This window comes from Hypomesus nipponensis, chromosome 3 (assembly GCF_054491055.1).
Source record: "Hypomesus nipponensis isolate SF chromosome 3, ASM5449105v1, whole genome shotgun sequence".
In the NCBI taxonomy this organism is placed as follows: Eukaryota; Metazoa; Chordata; class Actinopteri; order Osmeriformes; family Osmeridae; genus Hypomesus; species Hypomesus nipponensis.
In genome coordinates, this window is record NC_140363.1 from 6,898,136 (window position 1) to 6,924,513 (window position 26,378).

The following is a 26,378-nucleotide window of genomic DNA, read 5'->3' on the forward strand; positions in this document are numbered from 1 at the left end:
TATTCAGTCTACACAACAACCCTTGTTCATCTCCATATTCCTTTACAATTTTCCAGTGTGACTTTCCTGGTCCAAACCATCTACCACAAGAGAGAACCTGGCAGATTATCTGGGGATTACAAGGGCTACAGGTCTTAATCCTGTTTAATCCTTGGTAATCACAACATCAATAGGTCAAGTAGTATGGTCCAAAACGAAACTATGCATTTTGGACAAATGAAAATCAAATGAAAATGTAACATTCCGTTTGTATGTGGATGCTTTTCATTCACAGAGAATTTATGTAGGAAAAATAATATCTTCACTGAAATGCAAATCTTTTGGACCAGTCAGCAGGAAAAGTAACTACCGATGGCATACCAAGTTAGATAAGGCTGATGGGTCATAGACAGGGTAGTCCTTTGCCAAAGACAAGTGATTTGGCACAAGAGTATAGTACGCACAGAAATTCTAATTGCAACGTGTTGTTTTTGTTGACGGCTAATGTCAGTCTAAGACTATGGAATATTCTGATACTCTTGAGTAGTTTATCAAAAGTTATTGATAAACTATAGACTTGTAAACAGTCAAAAGTCTATCAAATATACAATGACAGTTTCAATTGTATTTTGAAATGCTTTAGACGAGGTTGCAGAACTGTGTAGCAGTGATTTATTGAATAAAGATGATAAAAATATGTGATATCTGTCTATTTTAGGTAACCATGGACCTCCAGCTTGCCATTCCAGTAAGCCTTGGGGAGAAGCTTGGGGAAGCAGCTGGGAATGTCTGCTTGCCAAAGGGAAGTGGTGGAACTAAAACATTGCTTCTCATCCGTAGGGGATAACATCTTCCAGTTCTGGGTCACTATGGCAGCTTCTAAGGATATGGACTCGCTTATACTCCAGTTTGTCTGCATGGTGGGCTTGAAGAAGACTTGAAGATGATCTTGCCACGGCCACGGCCGTGCCCCCTTGTTTTTGGTTTTGCTCTGCCCTAGTGTTTCCCTGTCTCATTGTCTTCACCTGTGTCTCGTTCGGTTCTCGTTAGTTTCATTGTGTCCACCTGTGTCTTGATTATTCTGTGTATTTAGGTTCCTGTTTTTGTGTCCAGTCATTAGCTGTGTCTACTACCGCGCAGTTGTGCACTTCGAGCACTGACTTTCAGTGCTTAGGGCGCATCACTCACAAAACCAGCAGAATTCAGTGCGCTGAAAGTACCCTGATGGCGCACTGCAAACGGTCCAAAAAAACAGTGTACAACAAGGACACTACTCGCCCTAAACGGGCGCCATCTTGGCTACGTAGCGGAAGAGGAGGAGCCTTTTTCTACTTGGGGTGGAGAAGCGCGTTCATTTAGGCTGGTTTCGCGGGTGTTGCGAGCAGATTTGCATCCATCACTTCCGCCAAGTGTTTAACGCAAGTGTCCCATTTGAGACAGCACTTATCAGCAACGGAGTGCACTGAATATGTAAGTGCACTGTTTTGCAGTGTACTTCGTAAAGTGTGCGGAAGTAGACACAGCCATTGTCTTGTCCTTACTCCTGTTATGTGAGTACCCTTTCTGTGTCCCTGGCTTTTTCAATAATAAACCCTTTGTTTCGACATGGCTGCATACTCCCTTGCGTTCGGGTCCTACCCCACCACTCATCATGACATATCTGTGCAGTATAAAGGCAATGTCATTAGCTGTATCTCACATATTGTTTATAAAAATCAATTACTCTTTTTATTCAAGTTCAGTTTGCAGTTATCCATAAAAGTGTCAATTTCAAATGAAATAAATTGTATCTGTACAGCTCTATTTACAGGCAATGTCAGAGAGGCCTTCAGAACTACACCTAAACCAACTTAAACCCTCCAGGAAGACAAGGAAAAACTCTCAGGAAGTCTCAAGACTCCTTGACACCAAGACAGTGCCAGCCTCCATAAAACCAAGAATTTTACAGAGAGAAGCTCTATATTAGAACGACCAGTCTCTTTGTTTTAAGCTTGCAACACACAGTAAGTCACCACAACACCCATGTGACATGCAATTACACACCTAGAAAACTGCTACACACAGTAATACACAAGTTTGTATTTATTTGTAATTTCAAGTTGTACTGTATAGTACAGACATACAGTTTTCAAGCAGCACAAAAGTTCAAGTTTGCTTTATTTGTCATTTAAACATACGCAGTACAATGTAGATGTATAATGTATTAGAATGTCATTCCAAACACGCACTCTGTGTTATATAACCATGCTACATACAAACACGCACTTCAGCAGGCATAAAACTGACAAGGTTTGTAATCTAATGTTCTAGTCAGTCTTGCTGCAGAATTTACATTTTAAATAATTAAGCTGCTATCTGGCCATTTTAACAGTAGATGTATAGCACAATCAGCAGTATATGCCAACTATTTCACCCTGAAGGAATTATGATTGTAGACTACTCATATCTCATGCCTTCAAATTAGACAGTATTATGAGTGGCATCAAGTTGGAACCTTTCATCAGTAGTTTCACACATTACCATTATAATAATAGTGGTATATACATGTAGCAGACTCTTCAATTCATACGCCCTACCACTGAGCTATTCCTTTTCCCACTATGATGAATCAAACATTCAATTTTTCTTAACATAGATAAATATATTCTAATTTAAATAATGAGTTCTGAATTAGGTGAGTAACAAACCTCAAGTGAAGCTGATATTACTATACAACCTAATAAAAATAGAGATCTTACAACATGATGCATTGATTCAATGCAAAACCTTATTTGTTTTTGCATATCTCAGACTCTTGACCAGTCAAGAGACGGCATCTGAGCTGAGGCTGCTGTTATTCCAGTCCCTTCAGGGACTCAAGATAAATCCCCGATATACTGGTGGCAATGTGTCATCTTTAAGAAACGGATAAAAAATATTTTCAAGCTACACTATGTAGGACCGTGAATCATATGCAGTGCATTGTAAAAGTATTCAGACCCCTGACCAATGATATCATTTTAGTGAATTATTAGTGGTCCATTTAAAATTACAACTCAAAAGTGATTATTGTAGGGTGACATTGGTTTAATGTTGGAAAATATTGTTTAACCCCCAAATATTGATATTCAGTAGAGCCACCTTTCACTGCAATAACTTCTTGAAGTATTTGGGGAAAAGTCATTCACAGCTTCCCACAGGGTGTCAGAGGGATTTTCTAAAATGTTCTTGGCATATTTGCTCCAGGTGGTTCAGGTTTCACACTTGTGGACCACAATTTTTTAATAGCGATACTGATTATAAATGGCATTGTGATCAGGATTTTGACTGGGCCGCTGTGGGACAATCACCTTTTTATTAGTAAAAATCAGGCAATCATTTTCCTCCTGTATGATGAATTTCCACCCAAGAGTTTTAGCCGACTACAACAGGTTAAAGCAATTTTCTTAATTTATTCTTTCTTTAAATGTTAACAAGATGCCCCTCCCCTGCTGATAAGAAGCATCCCCACAGCATGATTTTGCCACCATTATACCCCACTGTAGTGATGGTGTGTCTAATGAGGCATAGACAGGGTTGTACAGTTTGGCTTTATACTAAGTTTCAGTGTTTTAAAATAGAATGTCAAACAGAACAAATGTAAATGTACCATTTCCAATCCAGCAACATAAGATAATTGGTTAGGGGTCTCAAACCTTTTGAAAGGCACTCCATGTACAGAATAATTGCACTTGTCAATGTAGTGATTTCAAAGTAAAAAAAGATATGCTTATATTTATAATGGGCATTCTTTGGAATCACCCAGCTCACAGTATGATATCATGTTTGTGTTGTTTTTTTATGGTTTAAAATGTAAGTTGACCAAATATCAATTTCCAGTGATATACCAAATTGAAATGTTATGAATGCATGTGGGGAAAATAAAAGTCTGATTTGTGTAGTTAACTTTTAAAGAAGACATCTGGGGCAGCTGATATTTGTGTTCAGACAAATCAAAATTAACCCTGGTCATTAAGCATACCCACATGAACTACATATAAAAATATAATTATATATATTTTTGGCTTCATATGTCTGTACATAACAGTCTAATAAATAAACGGTAATTTACGCAAATGGAAAATTCTTCAAAACGACAACCATTCTCACCTTGTATTTTTCAGTTCAATGCAATTCCTATGTATCATTTGACTTTCCTTTCAAACTGGCCAAGGCCGTATTTTTCCGTCCATAATATGGGCTAAAAGCTCAATTGAGTGCATACCGATGGCGTGAGGCCCATGTTTCAAAAGAGCAGATGCTTCAAAACTCTTGCACCATAGTCCATTGTTGTGTGGCACAAAAATGTGGGGAATGCCCACTTTGTGTGGACTGATCTGTAAAAATACACTGTTGTGAGAACACTGCAGTATTGAGAACCTGGTTTAAGGTACCATAAGTACAGGAATTAAAAAGAGCAATAATTATACATCCATGCTCTTCTTCCCATCGCATTTCACCATTGAATTGCATGCCCAATGACATGTCTTCATTGAAGTAGAGGTACAAGAAAAATAAAACCGTTGACAACCATTCAAGGTCATTTACTTGAAGTGAGAGGCTAGTGAAAGTCATCAGGTAAAATAACATAAATCCCATTCCATGTTATTTTCCTCAAAAGAATATTTGGTTTTGATTTTAAAATAAAGAAAGAACATTCATAGTTAGTACAGTATAGGTTAACAAATGGCACTAATCAATCTTAATGTAGCCTACAGAGTGAACTATCCACATTACATGCTTTTGAAGTGCCTGAATCTCAGTCTGAATAGCCCGGACATTTTGTGAGTCTAAAAGGTCCATAAACATAAAACATAAATTAATTTCACATACCTTCTCATCTATCACGAGTGTAGATGAGAGAAGGATATTATTTGAAGAGATAAAGCTCATTTATTTGAATTAGAACTGAGCTCCCACATCTCTTCTGTCAACATGCATGTGAACAAGCCATTTGACACGATTAAAAGAGACTAGATTAGAAGAACATCACCAAATTATTTGGCCACTATAATCCCAAGTGTCCAGTCCACAGATGCTCATTAAAGCCTGTAGCGTCAGCAAAAAAACAAGCAGACAGCAAAGAGACTACGATTTGTACAATTGTCTCATTATTAGAACAGAGCTCTACACTGTCATTAGAAATCCTATTTGTTTACTTCTGAAGATAGATGATGATGATGCAGAGAGTTCCGACCAGGCCTAAAGCCTGGATACCCAGAAACCACAATAGGATCCAGAAGAAGATGATCACCACAGGCTCCACAATCTTTTCCCCAAAGTACATCTGGGAGAATCCAATGTTGCGAAGACACTTGTTCAGCTCCCCGAAAAGGGTCCCTAGACGTTCGCAGTCATCCACCTGGGGCTGTCTGGTTGTAGGGTCATCTACATAGGGCCACCTGGACCCAGGGTCACTGGTGGGGCGTGAACTGGCTCTGGTGCCATCCTGAGAAGAAGTTTGGGGAGGGGGAGATAGTTGGCTTCCAACCATGTCACCATACAGTCTACATCTTTTCTATCACTTCAAGCTTTTGAGGTCGAATCTCACTAAGCATAAGCTTTTAACGTATTTATTACAACACATTAGTTTTATTAAACACAGCTAGACCTGGTAACGTACCAATTGCTAGGTATCATTAGCTGGGCTAATTGCACTTCACCTGGATTTACAGTCTGACACACACCAAGCCTCTTTTCTTTTCTTTTTACAATACAGTTACAGCCACGTAGGCTAACATTCAGCCTTCTCCTGTCCTTAAATTATGATCGTTGTTAAGGCCTTACACGATCAAAACTAATGAAGCTAGCTAGCTACTAGTACAGGTTTAAAATGCATGCCGCGAACCATAGTAAAGAAAAGTGTGTGGAAAGTAACCAACAATAGTTGTTTCTTCGTCATAAAAACATTACTGTAAAAATGATATGCAACTGATTACTGGCATCTTAGTGAAGGGATAGCTATGCCGCATATGATAATATTATTAATGTGTGTGAATTCACACACACTGGCAGTGGTAGCTAGCAGTTCAGATACTATTATTTTATGCTAATCTGCACAGGAAGGCAATAATCTACTAACGCTAATGTCAGGCTAGTTGAGACTCACTGTTAATAGTCTTGTAGTGTAGTTGGACGGATGATGAGAATGCCATCTTCTTCGATCCTCAAGCTCTTCTAACTCACGCCGATGTCGTACAGACTGGTTATTAACATTTGGTGTCGTTTGGCTAGACATGTTACTCATGATTTTACAGTAATTAGCTTTGCCGACTAGCAAGGGTTTGTTTTCGTAATTAAAACATATCCGGGTTACGTGACGTCACCGACAGAGTTACTTTCAAAGTCCACCCACCCCCGGTTCCTTTCGCTTTTTTACTTTAAAAAGAGTGTGCTGTCCTCCAGGTGTTTCTTAACAAATGTCGACAGCCAGCCTAACTCTTTTCATATAGACATGAGGTCAGGATATAGCTTCCAAGCTCAAGTTTTTTTTTTTTTTTTCGAAACTGAGTAAAAATGAAAGTAATATAAGAATATGTTTTTACAATTGTGTTATACAATTACAATCCAATTTGATAGAATAAAGGTACAATTTATCTTGAGGTCCTTAGTGTACAATTTGTGTTGTTATGGAAACATTGATTCATTGTACTTTTTGAGAACTGTAAAGAAAAGCGCAGTCAGGTTTATATGATGTGTTTTTTTACATGCCAAAATCCATATTCACAAATGTAGCCTAAGTTTTCCTGTAAGAAACCCTGTTTCATATCTTTCAAGAAAGAAATTGTACATTATTTTGACTCAATATGAGGCTTTATGAAGCAAAAAGCATAAGACTATGTAAACTTTTCAATATGTTGATGTAGATCGACATAAAGTGCCCTCTAGTGTGCACTTATTTGTTACACTTATGTTTTTTCCTTTGTTTTTCAAGCTCACTTGCAAGAAACCGGTCAATTTTCAACTTTGTACAGTGCCAGATTCTCAAAATAATCGAGCCATAAAAACTCACACAAACACAGACAGAGAGACTGACAGACAGAGATATTCTTTTAATTATAGTTGTAACATGCATTGAAGATCTCATCCAATCAGTACATTGGTGGGTGTAACTGGAGCATCGTGGTTGTGGCCTTGATTGGCGATGTGATGATTTGTCTGCTGGAAGCCCTCCCTTTTGAGGGTTTGTTTTATTATCCTTAGGTAGTATTTAACAGCTGTCCAAAACAAATCTTGCTCTCTTTCTTCAACTGTAGCTTTGCTGACAACATGACAACTGCTGGAAAAGTATGTATCTCTCTGACTTTTTATGAATATTTTTCTAGTATCTGTCTATACTATCTCTGAGTCTTGTAACTGAAGTTTCTCTAATTTGTGGTTGTGTATAGAGGCAAAAATATGAAACCATGTTTTATGCCTAAACGGGTACTAATGGAAATCTTGTTTTTTGTCTGTGTGGTCAGCCAATATTGTTTTTGTTGTAGTTGCAAATATAAAGAAGGTACACTTAAACAAAACAGTTAATTTTACTGTGTGATTTTGTTAATAAACATTAACAAGGGTTATTATGGTACAAGTCATAGGTTGTGAATTTTTTTGGAAGTTCTCTTGTCAAAGCTGTTTTGGATAAAAAACATAAAAAACTGACCAAACACCTTGGATTTGTCCTTGGAGTCCTTGGATTTTGTCAGCCCTTTCTTACACAAGACAGAGAGAGAGAGATATTGCCTAACTAAAATACCAAAGTTTATTTGGCACCCAAAATCTCTGTGTTGATAAATATTTTCCATTGGCAGTGCATGCAACTTTGAAACAGACAGTGATTTATGTTGAAAAGGGTTTAGAGTCTAAACTGTAACTAAACTTTAGACAGTGGAAAAAGCATAAAAGTGTTTACTTGAATATAACATTTCGTACACTTGCATTTCAGAAACTGAATTCTTGTCATACCATCCAAAACAACTGACGGCCAAAAAGTGCATTAGCCAACATTACTATGGTCATAACAGCGTTTGGGGTGTGTAATGGCATTTTTTGACATAGTTATAATATCCATGTTCCTTTAAGCGGTAAAAAGTAAGTTCCTTTGTTATAGACAGTCAAATGTAAGGAACTGAGGTTTTGTGGAGTGAAACTCTGAAGCAGGGACACTCGGATGGTCTTAAGGTATTTGTGTTGTTGTTTAATGATACCTAACTAAGAGCCAGAGGGTCTTAGTTAGGTCTGGGGGTTGGGCAGAGCTGACCTGACCTTATGGCCAAGGAGCTAGCCAAGTCAGACATCCTGTTTGTGTATCATTCCCAACTCCAGAACTGTGGGACATGGCCTGGGGGTTTATTGTCTTAAACTGTCACTGACCAGTGCTGACCAATCATGGTGACCGCTGTATTGATTGATTATTAACATCTGGTATCTGTTCATATAAGGGAGACCTTTCCATATTGTCCTTTATCACTCTTACGAACAATCTGTGTGGATGGCACCTCCTTCGTTAATGACTGATCAGCAAAGCTTTGTTTAATCTTATGTAATTGTATAATCTAAATACATTGTATTGAAATCACATCCCTTGACTATTCAGATCTACACAGTGCCACTCGAATTCTTCCATTACAGGGTGTCTTTAAACTGAGGGATGCTGAAGAGTGTGTTGAGAGTTTAAAGAGTCAATTGAATTCTGTAGGTTATCAAGTGCAGGGCAGCAGTGGCCTGGGAGCCAAACGCACCCCTGGTGATGGAGGAAATTGAGGTTGCTCCTCCTCAAGCTCACGAGATTCGCATTAAGGTGAGAAAAAATGCTAACAAACACAAGGCAGATTTGAACAGCTTGTTGTTAATATTGTCATACTTAACCATTGATATTGCACGTATGATATGTTGTTGATTTTGCTGCACTGTACTATGCACTACTGTAATTGAGATGTTATTATTGCACTAGACTTATGTAATTAAGATGTAACTGTTGAACTGTGAAAAATAAAATCTGAAATGCCTGGTTGCTGAGATGTTGTCCTCAGAACTTCTATATGTCTGATCCTTGCTCATGTAAAGTACTTTCTAAATGCACTATTAATAAGTTGCTTCAGATAAAAGCATCTGCTAAATACATAAGAATTAACATGATTAAAAACACAATAACCTCATGTTTTCTTTCCTTTCGGCTGTGGGCAGATAGTGGCTACAAGTGTTTGCCACACTGACTTGTACCACCTCTTTGAGGGCAAACACAAAGATGGCTTCCCGGTAGTCCTGGGTCATGAGGGAGCTGGGATCGTGGAGAGTGTAGGGCCTGGAGTGACCAAGCTCCAGCCAGGTCAAAACAAAATCACTAAGACCTCTCTTCATGGAAATGAGCATGTTCTCTTTTTCTTCTTTTGTTGCTGAAGTCAATACACAGACACGTTATTTATCTTCATAAATCCTTTCAACGTCATCAGTACAGTATTAGGTAACAACTATAAAAGAGGGATGATCATGACCAGACTAAGTATACATTTTGTTCTTACTTTTTTCTTTAGGAGATAAGGTCATCCCTCTTTTCATCTCCCAATGTGGCCAGTGCAGGTTCTGCAAGAACCCCAAGACCAACCTATGTGAGAAAGGCTGGTGAGTACGCAGCCATTAAAAAATATATACAGTATCAGTCAAAAGTTTGGACAAGTTTCCCCGTTATATATATATATATATATTATATATATATATCCTACCCATACAGTACGTGCCACATTTTTCAAGTGACTGGAAGGCTGGATTAGGGGTATCCAATTCATTTGTCCAATTTGAATTTGTATGCTTTCAGACTTTCAGACTTGTATTATTTTAAGTTCAATATTTTGGATTTTGTAAAAGATAGATCATCTCACTGAATGTAATTGATGTATATAGCCTTAGATCATGGGGACACAAAAGGAACCGGATTGAAGGAAGCAATTAATGATGGTTGATAAAAAGATTTAACAAACCAATACAAATCTTTCTAAACCAGGGCCAGCGATAGGTATGATGTCATGTCTGAGTCTGATACCAGATTTACCTGCAAAGGAAAGAAGGTGCTCCAGTTCATGGGAACCAGCACTTTTTCAGAGTACACAGTGGTCAACGAGATTGCAGTGGCCAAGATCCACCCCTCAGCCCCCCTTGAAAAGGTCTGTCTCCTAGGCTGCGGGGTCTGCACTGGATATGGAGCAGCTGTCAATACTGCCAAAGTATGTGTGCATGGATTTAGGTGTAATCATTTAAGTGATTCATTATACAGCTCAAAAGTCAGACATCAGCCATGTCATCTTATTAGTAGTCACTCGGTAGATCAGACAAAGAAAACAAAAACATGTTTTACTCATAGGTGGAGCCAGGGTCCACATGCGCTGTATTTGGCCTGGGAGCAGTGGGTCTGGCTGCTGTCATGGGCAGCAAAGCCGCAGGGGCTAAGAGGATAATTGCTGTTGACATCAATCCAGGCAAGTTTGAGAAGGCCAAGGTTTTTGGTGCTACAGAGTTCCTCAACCCCAAGGACCACAGTAAACCTGTCAGCCAAGTGTTGTCTGAGATGACCAATGGGGGAGTGGATTTCTCCCTGGAGTGTGTTGGGAATGTGGCTGTAATGGTGAGTTGTTTGTAGGCTGCATAGGTTCCATCCTGAAAATGACACACAATGACTGTTTAAAGAGAGGCAATAGTCAATGGATGAATCTACTACTCTAGAGAAGTGCCTTGGAGTCGTGTGTGAAAGGTTGGGGAGTGAGTGTCCTTGTTGGTTGGACAGACATGGATGACTTTTCTGCCAGACCCATTCAGCTCATTGCTGGGCGCACATGGAAAGGATCTCTCTTTGGAGGTAAGACTGTTGTTGTAGACATTTGTTGTCTGTATCTAATGTGTCACTGTCAACCATTATATATAGGATTGTGTTGTGTGAAAATAAGGTACAGAATTCCTTAGACCATCCACAAATACTTCTTTTGCCAGGCTTTAAGAGTAAGGATGGTGTGCCTCAGATGGTGAACGCCTACCTGGAAAAGCAACTGAAGCTGGATGAGTTCATCACCCACAACATGACTCTGGCGGAAGTCAACAATGCTATTGAGCTGATGAAGACTGGTGAATGGTAACGTTCTTTTTTTGTGTCAAGGCAGATGTCTAGGCAGATGCACGAATAATGAAATATTTGAAATATTTTCTGTGTTTCAACTGAAGACACTCTTATGCGTGTTGCATAAAATGACATGTTGTGCTCTTTGTTTTGCAGCATTCGGACTGTTCTGAGTGTGTCATCACAATAAGGTGATGGTCATCAAACATACAGTATGTAGTCACATATCCTATATTCTTGCACAGCAAATCAAACACAATATTAATATCCATATGTATTGTAAGCATTAACAAATGTTGTTTGGTTCTAAAAAAAATATCCATCGTTATTATCTTTTATGACTTCTACCATATAACAAAACAGTGAGAATGATGCTTGAAGCACTGCTAGTGAGTATAACAGTATGCTAACATTATGTTAATGAGTACATGTGTAATAACTGTGCAATCATATCAAGTAATGTGTCTGAATAGCCTTTTTATAATCATTGTTGCAAAAGGTCTATCTAGTAGCAAATGTAGCTGTCCTCAGAATCAGACTTGTGTTTATTTGCCAAGTAAGTGTTCACAAACAAGGAATTTGCTGTGGTGGGCAGTTGCATACAGGTAACATATAATAAACATATTGAATCTTAAAATCTTAAAGGGAGTGTGTGTGCTCATCCTTAAATGACACATTATAGTTTGTTGATTGATTTATTACTTTAATGCATAACATGTTGCTGTATATTCATCAACATACTATATTTAATGCCCTAAGTGTGTTGGATACATTTGTCTTGACAGGTGAGAAGGAAGGAAAAAGCAAGGTCCTTCTGCCTCCCCAATTGCCTTGAATGTGGTTTAAAAATTGAGGGAGAAACTACAAAATCTCATCTCTGTTGAAATCTATACCAACACTGCTAATCCATCCTTTTGCTTTAAACCTGAAAATATGGGCCAAGGGCTGTCGCATGTATTTTGACTGTTGCTTGACACATTCATGCAGAATGAATCAAACTCACAAATGAATACTGACAGAAGCAGCTTGGATCAAACACACAAACACATCAAAGTGGATCACTGTGGTAGAATTTTTGCAGAAACTCTGTGATAGAATATTCAGGATGCCATAGTAATACAAATTATTTATCAATACTGAAAACACTTAAGAAAGATCTTTGGATCAGAGCTGCAGAAGGACCCCTTACGTTGTTCGACAGAGTGATGCCGATCATAAAACACACAGTGTCTTTTGTAGTCTAATAGCATCTGGTCTAGATAAACAACAATAAAGACATATTTTACAAACAATTCCACAAAGAATCCCTTCCTGGAGGATAGAAATGCAGCTGTCCCTGTTTCTACCCATCCTCAGCTCACACAATGGCCTCCTCACAGTTGTAACAACAGGTTCCTAGATTAGTGTCTCCAACCTTACTCATCCTCCCTCCAAATTGTCCTTTACAACTAAGACCATGCCATAAAACAAGCATCAATTCCTAAAGGTCATTTACCCCAAAAGTAGTTGAACAGACAGCCAACTGTTCTAACATAAACAATCCCCCGACAGTCTCTAACACTTTACAACTCTTGAACTCAACTAAATTATCCTTCCATCCTGCAAGCAACACAAGTTGTCACAGCATGTCTCTTACCAATGAAACCGCATTAATTCTACACAACCTAAAATTCCATTACAATCACAGTGTGATTTCCCATGCCATTGCTCAATGCAGAGACAGAAACACTCATGGTCTAATTATGGAAGTGTGCTCCCTCACACAAACGCACACACATAGAACACCCAAGGGAATGTGATTGAAGGAGACCATTTAAGCACATTTAATTGTGGCCTAGAATGAGGGTAAAGGCATACATTGTAATAATACAGCACACCAGTTAATATAAGAACATGAACAGAGAATGGGATGTGTAAGCATAGCCATGTTCAACAATGTATAAACCATGTTTATCTCACATTAAAACAAGCACAAAGCAGATGTATATCTGTGTCGTTTGTTAGTATTCCTTCCAACTTAATTTGGCTCTTTACATCAGTATTGATGCTATTCTTCACAGGATGCATGAATAAGGAAACATTCCTTAGAGGAGTACATTAACAATAATCAGAACATTGATTAATGTACGTCAATTTCACTATATATGAAACTTTGTGTCCCAGATTTGTGAACATTTATGAATTAATATTAAGCTAAACTCAAATGCTGTTTTTGAGATGTGAGGTTCTAAGAAAGTGACATAATTTCGAAAAGGCCATGGAGCACAAAAAAAGTTTTACGAATACAACAATTTCTTCCTTTTTTCGTGCACAGATTTCCATTACGTTTAGCACATGGTAAATAATGGCCAACCTTAGTAACAACTCTGTTACTGTCAGCTATGTTATCGTAAACCCTATTATCATTACTTTTCCAGAGTAACAGGGTTGACATAAATACATGTAAATGCATCAACCCTTATTATCTTATGTCAAACTATTATGTATATTGTAACAGGGTTGACATTAAGAACAATGTAGAGGAAGGGTCCAAACAGAGGGGGTCTGAGCAGAGGGGGTCCGAACAGAGGGGGTCTGAGCAGAGGGGGTCCGAGGGAAAGAGGAGGAAGTAACCCTGGTCTGTAAAGCTGGGGTTTTCAACCGGGGGTCCGCGGCCCCCTGGTGGTCCGTGGTAGCATTGCAGGGGGGCCGCAACACAACCCTATGTTGATCAGTCCACCATTTATTTATTTTATTTTTTATAAATTTGCTTTGATATATCAACACATTTCCAGATTACTCTAGAATGTGGTGAAAAATATCTCAAACAAGAAAAATATGTCTAAAATAATACAAAGGTGATGAAACCGTCTTTGGGCTAGAACAACAACTACTAGTACAACTACAAACTGCAATTTAATTTAATAATAATGTTTTAGTTTTCAATTCTTAAGCACTGAAAATCAACCGTTTTTGTTGTTTTTAAATTAAAGCTACATGGAAAAACACATGTTAAAACTACCTTTTATCCACATGCACGCACGCACACACACGTAGGCACGCACGCATGCAGGCACATCAGTGGGCCGCAGATTATTTTCTAGCAAGAATGGTGGTCCCTGGAACAAAACCAGTTGAAAACCTCTGGTGTTGGTGTTGTAAACTTCTCACAAAGGGAAGGGCTAAGTTTATGATCTCCCTCCTTGAGATTGGTCATGGGCTGGCAGCTTTGATTCTCCTTCCTTGTGACTGTTGTAAACCATTAACTGGCTGTTTTGATCAGCTTTTACATCTTTGTGCCATACAAAAGTTGGTCCCCTGGCCTTTAGAGCTGAGATGTAAATGAGACCTAGTCTGTTGTTGTGTTGTCATTTCTTGTCAGAGGTCTGGAGTTTCTCTCCCGATCTGCAGATTGCTAGTACTTTATAAAATCCAGAACTCAACTGAACATAATCACTTATTAGTGAAGAGACGGACAGAACATGTTCTTTATGAGTATTCTTCAGGACAGACACTGACACTCACATAATCCAATAGAAAACACAACTTCTGCATTAATTCTAAAGTGTAATTGTAGGCCTACTGAAACTTCAGGAGTCAAATGTACGAATCATAAAAATGGGTGCCATGTTATTTCTGTTCTGTTTATCCAAGCATCAAATGATTCTTACTGTAGGCTACATTGAGGGGACTTGTAGATTAGTAACCAGAGTAAGTTTCATGCATGTGGCCTATTTCGACAGAAGGACAAACTGTGGATTTGGGCCATTAATGGGGAATGGGGAAGACAGCCAATCTCCAACCAGTGGCTTAACAATGGCCCAATGTGCCACAATTCACCATTTCTTTTTATATCCACAACAGTGGGCACTGTATTACATACAGCATTTACAACTGACAATATATTTCTCCATTGGAACTGCTTGGCCTTATTTGTTACCCCACTGACAACAGTGGCAACAAACTGCGACTCTACTTTGGTCATTTAGACCTTAATTTCACATTCAGTGAAGTTTATATTTTTCTTTTTTCATTGCCTTTGCCATTTCACATCAGTAATCATTAATTGTTCAGAATTGATTGATTGAGAAGTTAATTGGGCGGAGTTGATATATATACATTATATTTTGGACTTACACTGAATCTACACTTTGATACATTTGACCCCTGGAGTGCATTGGACTGCATTAAAGTGCAGTTCTTTCTCTAAACCCTAATGTTAACTGACATGGACGTCTCTGCATTCTGAACACTGAAAAAAAATGTCCCTCTGAAGAATGTATACACCAATTGGACATTGATGTCAACCACTCCAGCAAAAACTGATCCACACAGAAATACAGAACAGCTGTTTATTACTCCTTTGTAGAAGAGAACAAGACATAGAAGATAAACAGTGAAACGAGCATTGCTCACACCAGTAAACCAACAGCATATTACGTCGGGGCTGACAACACACTTGCCTAGAGCTCTCCAGGCAATCTTAATTAAGGCTTGATGAGCTACACCAGGACTACTTGATTCTCAAAATCACTGCCCTCTTACGTGTCTCTTCTCTTTTCAATGACTCTGGACTGGGCCAACTGGTGAGTGGGTTCTGGACATTAATTACTTCACAACCAAGGAGAGATTAAAAACTCAGCATTGCTGCAGACGTCCAGAGACCTAGTCCCTTCTGTACATCTGAAATAATTTTATAAAGATGTTTTCAGCAAGCTCAATAAACACTTATCCTACGACCCAATCCTCCCATTTCAAATCTCTAGGGGGGTTACAGGGGCTATGTTATAATTTTTTCTACACAGGACCATAAATAGAAAGAGCCTGCATCACACACACGCACACACACACACAACATAACGGGAGCTCAACAGGTCCTCCACTTGGCCGCATCTGATCCAATAGGTGGCTGGGTACCATGTTGTAGGGCTCACAGGCAAACCAGTAAAGGTGGCACTATTCAGAAGGTCAAACTGTTAGCTTGACCCTGTTCCCTTCACATTCCTCCAGTCAACACATTGACAGAAACCAAGCTTGTAAAGCCTGTGATGCATCATCTTATAAATATACTTTCATCTTTTTTTTCTTTTTTTCTCTCATGTCCTTGAGGATACAGTTCTATTTTAACAGCTTTGATAAAACAATGCACATGGTTGAGATGTATTCAAGTACTCCCTGTTAATTTCGAGAACAACATTACATTTGTAGAACAGTGAAAGCCTTATATGGGTTGGCTTTCGGGCTATCGTGCCTCAGGTTAGAAGTGTGTTGCTTTTTGTGTACAAATGTGTGCATCTGTGACACGGGGAGAGAAGAGAGCATCGTGCGACCCTGCGGTTTTGTCCGATCCATCACACTACAGCTGGTTCATGAAGTGGGCTCGTCCGTTGTCATCGAGCCGGCGGGTGAGGATGTCACAGCCCGTCTCCGTCACCAGCAGAGTGTGCTCAAACTGGGCAGAGCGTTTGCCATCCCGTGTCACTGCGGTCCAGCCATCAGGCCATGTTTCATCCTGCCAACCACCTGCATTAAACACATGTGGGGTTATTCAAGGTGACACAAACACACAGTTCCCCCCCCCCCTTCCAGATAGACACTCTCAGTCACACACACACCTTCACAGATCATGGGTTCGATAGTGAATACATGGCCAGGTTTCATCACTCCGACCGCCTTGTTTTCTAAAAAGAAGAAGAAAGTTTTATTAACACACACACACATGTATTATTTTTACATTTTAAATAAACCCACACTAATTACATTTCAGTTTCCCCAACACAGAACGAATGCAGCCTTAGGCAACCATAACAATATATATTTCAGTGTATATTTTGCAGACTCATTGGTGTATAAGACAAACCCCGGTCTCCGAAAGTCAATGCTAAATAAGACAAAGACCACATCCTTACTGTCCCAGGGTACCATTTTCCTAAATCATGTCATTATAAAATGCCCAATTCTGAAACGACCATGACAACACTGACACAAACAGGTTACTCACTGGCATAGTGTGGCACATTGGGCGCAGTGTGGAACAGTTTGTGGATGCCATGGCCGCAGTAGCTCCTCACAACAGAGAAGCCGTGGGCTTGGGCGTGTTTCTGGATGATGTTGCCAAGCTCTCTGTAGCGGATGCCAGGTTTCACTGAAGATGGACACAAAAAAGGAATTGTACAATCACCATTATTTTGATAGCCTATAATATGTGACAAATAAACCAACGACTTACTGTAAACATTTGTCAAAAACATTAATTTAATCAATTTAACATTAATATTTACAGCTGGAGGGGGGGGGGCGGGGTGTAACATCTTACCAGAATCTATAGATTGCATAAGGCATTCGTATGTGGTCTGGACCAATTTTTTTGCTGCTTCATCTACATCTCCAACAAAGAAGGTCTCATTAAGGTCTCCGTGGTATCCGTTATGGTAGACTGTGATGTCCACTGCAACCAAAAGATACTGAAGATTAATGGCCTGCTCAAATGTATCCCTCTAGATTTGCCCTTTCTTGTCAAACAATAAGGTTAAGCTTGGAAAATGTAACTATGATCAATCTACCTACGAATATATTTAGGACATTTAGGCACATGCACCCACTTTTCATAATGTCTAAAATTACTAAACCAACAGTATAAAGTATTTGAAAGTAGTCTTTCAAATGTTTCATGATTAGTAAAGACAAGGCAAGATCAGACACATTTACAAAAACAACCAAAGAGTAAACTTCTTATATATTGCATATTAATTCAATTATTGTCAAGTCTTGCTGAGAGAAAGTCTTTCATAAACAATTTGAACATTTAAATCCAGACAGCAGATATATTCACAAGGTCTAAAATTGTTCACTCAGATTCTATTGCCAAATCGTAATATATAACCATTTGTCATGTCAAACACAAAGCCTTGTCCCATCTCATAAGCCTATATGGGGATTTGACAGGAGATTAGTCAGCACCTTTGCCTACCAAGAGGCTTTCATTATTAGCATTGTTGTTGTAGCATACCATTGAGGATATCGCCATCCTGGAGAACTCGTCTGTCTGGAATACCGTGACAGATGACCTCATTGACCGATGTGCAGCAGGACTTAGGAAAGTTGTAGTAGTTAAGAGGGGAAGGGTAGCAGTTCCTCGCTGTGCAAGCCTGGATACAAGGTGGAATTGGGAAGCTTACACACATGAAACATTTTTAAATGCAGTCTAAGGATTGAATGAGGGGTGATTAGGAGGAGCGAGATAAAATGGTGATAGGGAGATGGGGGAACGAGAAATGAAAGGGCAAGAAAATGTAATTGTACCAGGTGCACAGTGTGGTCTATCTCCTCAGTGGTTATCCCAGGTTTTACCATGAGGGCAGCAATATCAAGCACTTCTCGTGCCAGCTGAAAAAAAAAAAAATCTAGTTAATACCTCCATATATTTCACAGCGTTCTGTATCTTAATGTTTAAATTTAAATTGTAACAAAAATATCCTGAGAAAGGACAGATTTAACATTGAAACTGGCAGTTGCCTTTTTATGACAACATTGACCTTAAGTGGCATATATAACTGTTGTATCTTTATGAGAAGTGCTGAAATGAAAGAACCAACATAAAAGGTACCTTGCACACAACTACCATGCCTTCAATGTCTTCAGGGGACAGAATCTTTATCTGGGATGTCCCTTTCAAGGACTGTTCTGCTTCAGACATCCCTGTGGGGAAAGAAATCTGGGTTGTAGACTCCTCATTCTACCAGTTAAGTACTGACTGGAACCTTGGAACTCAGATTAGTTCCCATCATTCAGTCAGTCCACCTTAAATGTAATATTTGATTATTTCCACAATATTTAACCACAAAGCACCACAAAACAAAGGTTGTTTACAACTTGCTAAAGAAATGCACTATTAATAATATCTAATATTGGGTTCACTAACTCGAAGCTTTGAAAGCTGCAAGAAAGAAGCCTTTATTTTGTCATCTATTACTGATTTAGCACCAAATGTCCACCCAGTTTGTTTCCAACAAGTATTCAGTTTCCTCAAATACAACCTAGAAAAGAGAAAACCAAAAAACATGTGAACTACATCTATATTTATAGTAGCAATGACTAAAGGAATCTCAAATAACACTCATACTAGCTCAAACACAACTGGTAATACATCTAACTGATCACAAAATAATCCACAAAACAGTGTGCATATAGACCATAGCATATGGACTTGTGTAGACAATGTAATTAAAACATGGACGCAAGTTGTCAACCACTTGGCAAAGACCACACGATTACCTCACATGACTACATAAAAAAAACACAACAAAACAGACCACATCTCTACCGCAGTAGCAGATGATGAAAGGAAAAATATGGCATGCAAAAATACACATATGGTGGCCATGCTTCTGTGTCCTGTCACTGGGGTTCACCGATGGAGACATACAAAGAAAGGAGTATAGTTAAACCAGCAAGAGGAGCGACCTGTGCATATTTATGCACTGGGCATGGCATGAGGGAGGAACTTGGGTTTGTGGGCAAACATACCTGCCATAAGACCCACCTCTGCTGCTGTAGTGATGAGTAAGAAGAAGCTTCAGACTTGAACCATCAACCTTACATTTTTTACCTTATACACACACTAACAACACACGTCGGTTTAAACCTACAGCCTTTTGAAGAAACATATAAAGCCAGAAAAAATTTACAATTTTAAGAAGAGTCAAGCTGATAAACGTAAGCGCGAAATACACTTCAAATAAGTCAGTCTGTCTTGTTACTCGGATACGGACCCCTCGAATCCCCCAACATGGGAGTCACTGGACCACCATTTAAAAATCACTGCCCAAATCAGCAGGGCAAAAACTACGATTAGCTGCTAATAACTTTGATTTGTGTCTGAATCAATTGTCAACTATATGTTTTTATTAGCGTCAGGTTGGCAAAAAAAGAAGAGCACCAGTTACAGTAGTCTCATGGTGTTCGTGTTCAGTTTTCGACTTTTACTCGCGGTGTTTCTTAGACTAGCCTACCTAAAACACTCTAGCCAATAAAAACTACTTTGCGGTCAAATGTGTAATAAATACTGAACATAAAAAATGGACAATCATTGGATTGATTGTGTCAGTAATATTAACGTGGTGACAAGTATTGAAGCTCCACTAGTGGTCAATCTAATGCTTTTTACTGGCCTGGACCTATACAGAAAGGTAAGAATGAAGTATAAGAAGAACTAACTCATAAATTTACTGCAGGCTACCTACTACTGGGCTCACACTTGACTCTGGATGGCATGCAGGACTCGTTCTTGTGTGCCATCACCAATGTGACAATGCAATCAATACCTCTGTTTGTTTTCTAAAGCCGCATTTCCACCGCAAGTTCCAGTAACTTTTAGTTCCCAGAACCCTTTTTCAAGGAACCAGAACTAGGAACAAGGTTCCTGCAGCCTATAGTTAGCAGTTTTTCCATAGTAGGAGCTTCCCCCAGATGATAGGCAAGATATACAGCAATTAGTTCCGACCAAGTAATTTGATTGGACAAGACCCATTCCATGGACTTGGATTCCATTTAACTATATATTATTTATCTATACAAAGTAGCTAGCACTTGTCGCTTTTGTGCAGGAAAAGGTATGTGTCCAGTGGAGTTGCAGAACTATTTTGTCTTGGTGGCACCAAATAAATGATTAAATATATTTAATAATTGGAAATTACTCACTCCCTCGTGTGATATTTCTTAAACATTTCACGTTGTGAAAACTATTCAGCTGGCTTAACATGCCAGAGATTAGTAGTAGGTTAGAGTAGTCAACACTTTTTATCGCATGGTGCCAATTCCATTTGCCACTGCATTGTTGAAATGATAGAGAATGCACTTTTTTCCATATTTTTGAGAATCAAGTACAAATCTAAGGGTGAGAAAGGCTACATTAAGACAGGGTGATTATTATTGTATAAGCCAGAATGATAGGCTGAGGGAGAGCAGGTTATCATGTGATTTGAGACATTGGTCAAGTATTGCAGCACACAACACTATCAGACTTTTTTGGCGCTGCAAGCCCCACCCCAAAGTTCCAGTATTTTAGGCTACCCCTGAAGCAGGAATTTCATTTCCAGCTTTTTGGCTCCTGGAACTCAATTTGGTTTCTAGTTCCTGTATTGGCGTATTAGGGTTACAGTTACTGTGGTGGAAACGTGCCTTAATATTGAATGCTTACAACTGATAGAAACATAAATCCTTTATTCCTTAAAAAAAAATCCTTAATTGATGAGTGATGAAATATTGATCACTACACTAAACCTATATTCTTGTCTGATTTTCAGGCAGGCTATTGACAAATGCAGGCTGCCAAAGTCAGATAAATTTACTTGCTGTGTCAATTCTGTCCACAATTGGGTCCCCTGCCTAACATTAATTTGCCATCCAGACAAGTGTGAATCTACCATGTAGCACTAAGCTCTACTGCTTACTTACACTCGGACTCTGCAGCTTCAGTAGAGAAAGGACAACATATTACAAGGGTATCCTGTAAGGGTTTGAGTTCAAATCATAGCTTTTCTAGCTGCCATCCTGAAAATACAAAAGCGACAGAAAGCTAACACCGCAATGGTAGATTCATAGTTGATGACAATGGAATAGACGTGACTACATTGTTTGGGTCTCCACCGGGAGAATGTGCTGAAAAAACTATGAAAATACAATGTAAACATGGCTCCCTTGCAGGTTATCTGCACCTTATGCATACTCAGCAGAGGATACGTAAAGACTAATCAGCTAGATGGCAGGTGCAATGAGCAATTTTTGTTGCTGATCATCCGAGAAAGAAATGACAATCTGCTAAATGTTCAAATCCACCACCTTGCTGTGTAAACAGATAAACTGTGTCGTCAGGTGACACAGTGAACAATGTCTTCATTCATACTGAACTTAGGTCCCCACTGAGACTAACCCATGGATTTTTGTTGACTAACAAAAGTCACCCTTCACAAGGATGTACTAATAATTTTCAGGGAATTTTCTAATTTTACCTACACTGTACAGGCAACAAAGGTAAAAGTTTAGCTTTCATAATTGGTTATCTTCTACAATTCTGAATAAATGTGGGTTTAATTGACATGGTTACCTAGTGGATGATCAGCATAGTCCGGTCTTTGAATATCACCAGGCACAGGCCTCATGGGAGTCTACATGGAAAATAAATAAGAATAAAGTTGGATTAAAATAAGCATACAGCAGGTTCTAAGGATAACCAATTACACATCAGATTATTTGATTGGACACAATGCATTGTTGTCTTAACACCCAGAAATGTATTCATTCCAAAGAAACCTTTTGATTTATGACTAACAGAAACAAAATTAAATTTTTATAAGAACTAAACTTGTCATAGTCATGAAACTATCTGATCCTACACATGCCCTGAGCTGTTGAAACCCTTTTTTTTTGTCTTACGACAGGGACCTCACCCTTACTGTTATTATTTGTCCCTCTGCATTTTCTAATCCTATTTTCTTCTCTCTCTTACCCTCCCATACTCCTTCGTGGTGTGGGGGGTTGAGCTGTAAACATCTGCCAGGTTGCCAGTCTGCCAATGTTGGACCTCGTCGCCAATCTTATGATGGACCACATAGATTAGACTGTCCATCTACCTGGCTGTCCTGTGATGTTGTGATGATTCTAAATGTCCCTGCCCTGTGGCTACCACTGCCTAAACTGACATGTGCCAACACAGAGCACCGTTTCAGAACTCGGGATATCCGTGTTTGAATAACAGACAGGTCATTTGCACATTTAAAAATAAATCTCTAATCTTGATGCATGACTATATTCAGCTATAGTCTGCACCTCTCTGTGTCACCAACCGTCTATGTAGGAGGGGATTCCTCACTGACGTGCTCTCCCAAGGTTTCTTAAATTTTTGTCAATGAGTTTTCCTGGGAATTTTTCTTTGTCTTCCTTGAGGGTTTAGATTGGTTTAGGTGTGGTTGTCTATTGGGGCATCTTAAGCCCTTTGTGACACTGCTTGTAAAAAGAGATATACAAATACATTTGATTTGATGATATGTGGGTCTCAAGTGGTACAAATGCACAATTTTAAACAAAGGTTTGATGTGTTAATGCTGCAATATCTTATTGCATTATAAAATCAATTCAAATATGAGAAACAGCACCTGGATTCTTGTCTGAATTTTCACATTTTCCTACAGTTCGAGTTTGATTGACAGTGGTTTTCCAAAAGAAGCCAAGGAGCAAGGCCCAAATTGCTGAAGGCAATTGGCTGAGACTGGATTACTGAAACATAATTGGCTGGAAAGTAGCGGGAACTCCCCAGATAAATATTTGAAATTGTCTGTGTTGCTAAACAACTCTGTGGGCCTCATTATCTTACACAACATGTATAAAAGGGACACAATCTTTATTTATGTTTAATTGAAGAAACCTTTACTAACTGTTCCTAAGTTATGGTTTATGAAGAGCCTCAAGGAAATTCAAATAATCAAAACTCTTAACTCTACCGATTGCACAAACAAGGTGTAGCCCACTAGACCATCACAGTTACAGTGTTGTCACAAGTGTAATAGCTGTGTAGTAGAATAAACCTTGTTTGTGCTCGTATACCTAATTGAATCAAATTACATAAACGATGTATCCAGCTGGTTTATCAACCTAGCTAATATAGATAGCTACGGTTAGTAAGTAGTGACCAAACCATAATTCCAACAAGAAAAAAAAGTAAGTGTCAACCAGACCAAACCTCAGAGTCCATAATCCAGTATCCCTTACCAGTGGGTAGTGAGGGCGTAGTTTGCCTGTGTAGCGGTAGCCAGGCCAAGGGTCTGTGTTTATGTCTTTGTCCATGCAATTCTTCCCCTCATCCTGGGTCTGATCCTCCTCTACAAAAACAAAATAAAATGCCTTAAAACATGTATTGTGACATTAGTGAAGGTGGTGACTAAGCCCCTTATACCCACCATTTACTCTCATCACAAAACCCCAAAGGCTGCTCAAGACCAAAAAAAAGTGTGACTTCACATTAACGCTTACATTAGCCATTTTGGATGGTCATCACAAATTGGTTACTAGGTTCTGTTATACATCAAAGTGCAACCAAGATACAGGTTAGGGGAATAAAACTGAAAGGGTACATACTTGCTTTCTTATGTAGAAGTTTATGAGTAACCCAGCTCCCTTTGAAGCACTCCTGAATGAGTAGGAAAACAAAGATGAGAAACCAATGAGACTAGATTATAAAGTTCGACCAGCAATGATTAGTGTTTTTTTGTTGTTGCTTGGGCTCTTTAATAATAGGCCTAACCTAACCATTTGTTGGCCACAAAATTAGTGTCACCACTGTTCCAGAATTTTTTTTTAGATAACATGATACATTACTTAGTGATCAACTATAATGATCACTGCTAATTCATATTTTCTTAACGTTTATTCAAACAAGATAGGTTGAGTGGGAAGCTGTTTTCTCTCTAGCAATGATCATTATCTGGTTTACCTTCAAACAAATGAAGGGGTAGTACCCCAATATGAAACTTCTTAAGACGTTCAAAAAGGCTTTGTTAATGCAAACGCTAAGTTTCAGGTTTTGGCACATTTGGCTTTCCATAGTGATTTGCCATCACGCAGTGACCGCAAATGTCAGGTTGGGGTAGGTTGCCAAGGGTGTCCGCCTAAGACATTTTTTGACGTTTTAACTGAAGTGCCGCTTTAAAGGCAGGGTATCTAATGTGTTTGAAAAGCACTTTTTGTCATATTTGCCTAAATAAACATCATCTTGATAGCAACCAATACATATAAAGGTTTGACTATTAAATCAATCAAACATCTGTGGGCGTCGCAAAACTGTAAACACAACAAATCATGAGGCCATACCCTGACTAATGATTGGACGGGGGAACCTGTCTGTCTACCTGCACGCACTCTGCCCCTGCACTCAAGCATTTTGTGGGGGAGTGGCTATGAAACGAGGGGGTGCAATAGCTACGCGAAAATTGCCTAACCCAGCATTAAATGACACATCTGACAGCATTTTCATGAAAAATGTTGTCCATAAGAGAGCGTGGTGACGAAATGCAATTGACCAGGGGTGCTGTTTAGCTAATATTATTTGAGACTTAAATAATGCTTGCACAAATGGAAAATTAGGCTTATTGTGTCTATTGCATTGTTATTTTCACATTAGCATTAACATTTCAATATGGTCCAATAAAGATCAAGATGCATCAATAATCGTTTTATAAATCGAATAGGAATCGAATCGTGAGATACCTGGCGATTCCTACCCCTACCCCACCCACACCAGAAAGCATTTTAACGTGGAGGGCTAAGGCTGGTGTTTAGTTACACTTTAAAGTTGCAGACCTAGCGGCACTAGTTACAAAGAATAACACTGAACAGCATTTGACGGCCGATCGATTGCCAATTTAAACCCTCCCCGTGGCAACTTTAGATCAAAGCGTCTGCTAAATTATCACATTATTATGATTATTGCTGTCCCACGTTTGTCGCCATGAATAGGAAGTCTGATGTTCTATCCATCCATGTGGTTAGGCTTGTCGGCTAGCAAGCACTAGCTCAAGCAGCAGGGCATTGTATCGTATAAATACACACCACGGAGTGTAGCCTAGCAAAGTCAGATGAATAAGACTAGCAAACCAATACATTAAAGAAATCTGATTTCATCTGCAATATTTTACCCTAGCTTGGTAGAAGCAATTAGTCTAGCTAAATTAGCTATTTTGCAGCCTGGCTTGCTTGCTAGCTAACTATTAACGCTGCAGTTGTTTGCTAGCTTTTAGGTTACTGGCTTTAAAAATGCACCGAGCATCTTAATTTATCAGCGATTGCAAAAATTGTTAATTCCAATCGATCTTGTATTAGCAAATACTGCATTTTTGTGGTTATCTCCAGCGTTGTATGTTCAGCCCTCGTGACGAAACGACTTGGGCCCCGCGATATATTACAAAGCTGAAGACAATTGTTAAATGACCAATTTATGCTACCTGTGAGCAGAAGTAAGAGCCTTGAATCCCGAGCTTGATACAGGTTGGACATTGAAGTTTGGCCTCCTTACAACAGCCTTCTGTTTCGCATTCACGAGTCTCTATAGCCGCCATGCCTTCAGTCAAGGGGAGGGGTGGAGACGAGGAGTGTGGACTCCGTTCCGAAGCCACAGTCAACGAGAGCCTGGCTAATAGAGACATGGATTGAGCATGCGTCCAGTTCTCGAACGTTACTGATCTGATGATTATGGCAACAACATTGAGATGTAAAATATATTTTGCGTTATAAATGCCAATTTGCAATCTACATTTTTTCATTC

The 26,378-nt window shown here is 39.1% G+C and overlaps 3 protein-coding genes across 5 annotated transcripts; 1 reads left to right on the top strand and 2 right to left on the bottom strand.

Annotated features, from left to right (window-relative positions):
- Nucleotides 1–2,118: 2,118 nt before the first annotated feature.
- Nucleotides 2,119–6,323, bottom strand: fam241a (family with sequence similarity 241 member A). The gene is made up of 2 exons (XM_084674456.1): nt 6,107–6,323; nt 2,119–5,446 (listed from the first exon to the last, which is right to left on the bottom strand). Exons 1-2 carry the CDS (start codon nt 6,242–6,244, stop codon nt 5,153–5,155), a joined length of 432 nt encoding a protein of 143 aa, XP_084530582.1. The 5' UTR covers nt 6,245–6,323; the 3' UTR covers nt 2,119–5,152.
- An 886-nt stretch (nt 6,324–7,209) lies between these two features.
- LOC146299603 (alcohol dehydrogenase 1-like) lies at nt 7,210–11,976 on the top strand. Of its 3 annotated transcripts, none has more exons than XM_084674474.1 (11): nt 7,247–7,284; nt 7,928–8,014; nt 8,681–8,782; nt 9,169–9,310; nt 9,516–9,603; nt 9,983–10,202; nt 10,340–10,600; nt 10,699–10,831; nt 10,963–11,101; nt 11,243–11,298; nt 11,872–11,976. In XM_084674474.1, the coding sequence occupies exons 2-10, from the start codon at nt 7,994–7,996 to the stop codon at nt 11,274–11,276; spliced, it is 1,140 nt and encodes a 379-aa protein (XP_084530600.1). In that variant the 5' UTR covers nt 7,247–7,284; nt 7,928–7,993; the 3' UTR covers nt 11,277–11,298; nt 11,872–11,976. The 3 variants fall into 3 exon arrangements, with proteins under 3 accessions (XP_084530608.1, XP_084530600.1, XP_084530593.1); XM_084674467.1 differs by lacking the exon at nt 11,872–11,976 and adding an exon at nt 11,450–11,468; XM_084674482.1 differs by lacking the exons at nt 7,928–8,014; nt 11,872–11,976 and having other exon boundaries at nt 7,210–7,284; nt 11,243–11,730.
- A 3,427-nt stretch (nt 11,977–15,403) lies between these two features.
- Nucleotides 15,404–26,376, bottom strand: metap1 (methionyl aminopeptidase 1). Its single transcript, XM_084674495.1, has 11 exons — nt 26,059–26,376; nt 24,197–24,248; nt 23,831–23,940; nt 22,170–22,230; nt 18,672–18,763; nt 18,368–18,451; nt 18,075–18,213; nt 17,382–17,513; nt 17,067–17,210; nt 16,681–16,746; nt 15,404–16,588 (listed from the first exon to the last, which is right to left on the bottom strand). Exons 1-11 carry the CDS (start codon nt 26,374–26,376, stop codon nt 16,422–16,424), a joined length of 1,365 nt encoding a protein of 454 aa, XP_084530621.1. The 3' UTR covers nt 15,404–16,421.
- Between the last annotated feature and the right edge of the window lie 2 nt (nt 26,377–26,378).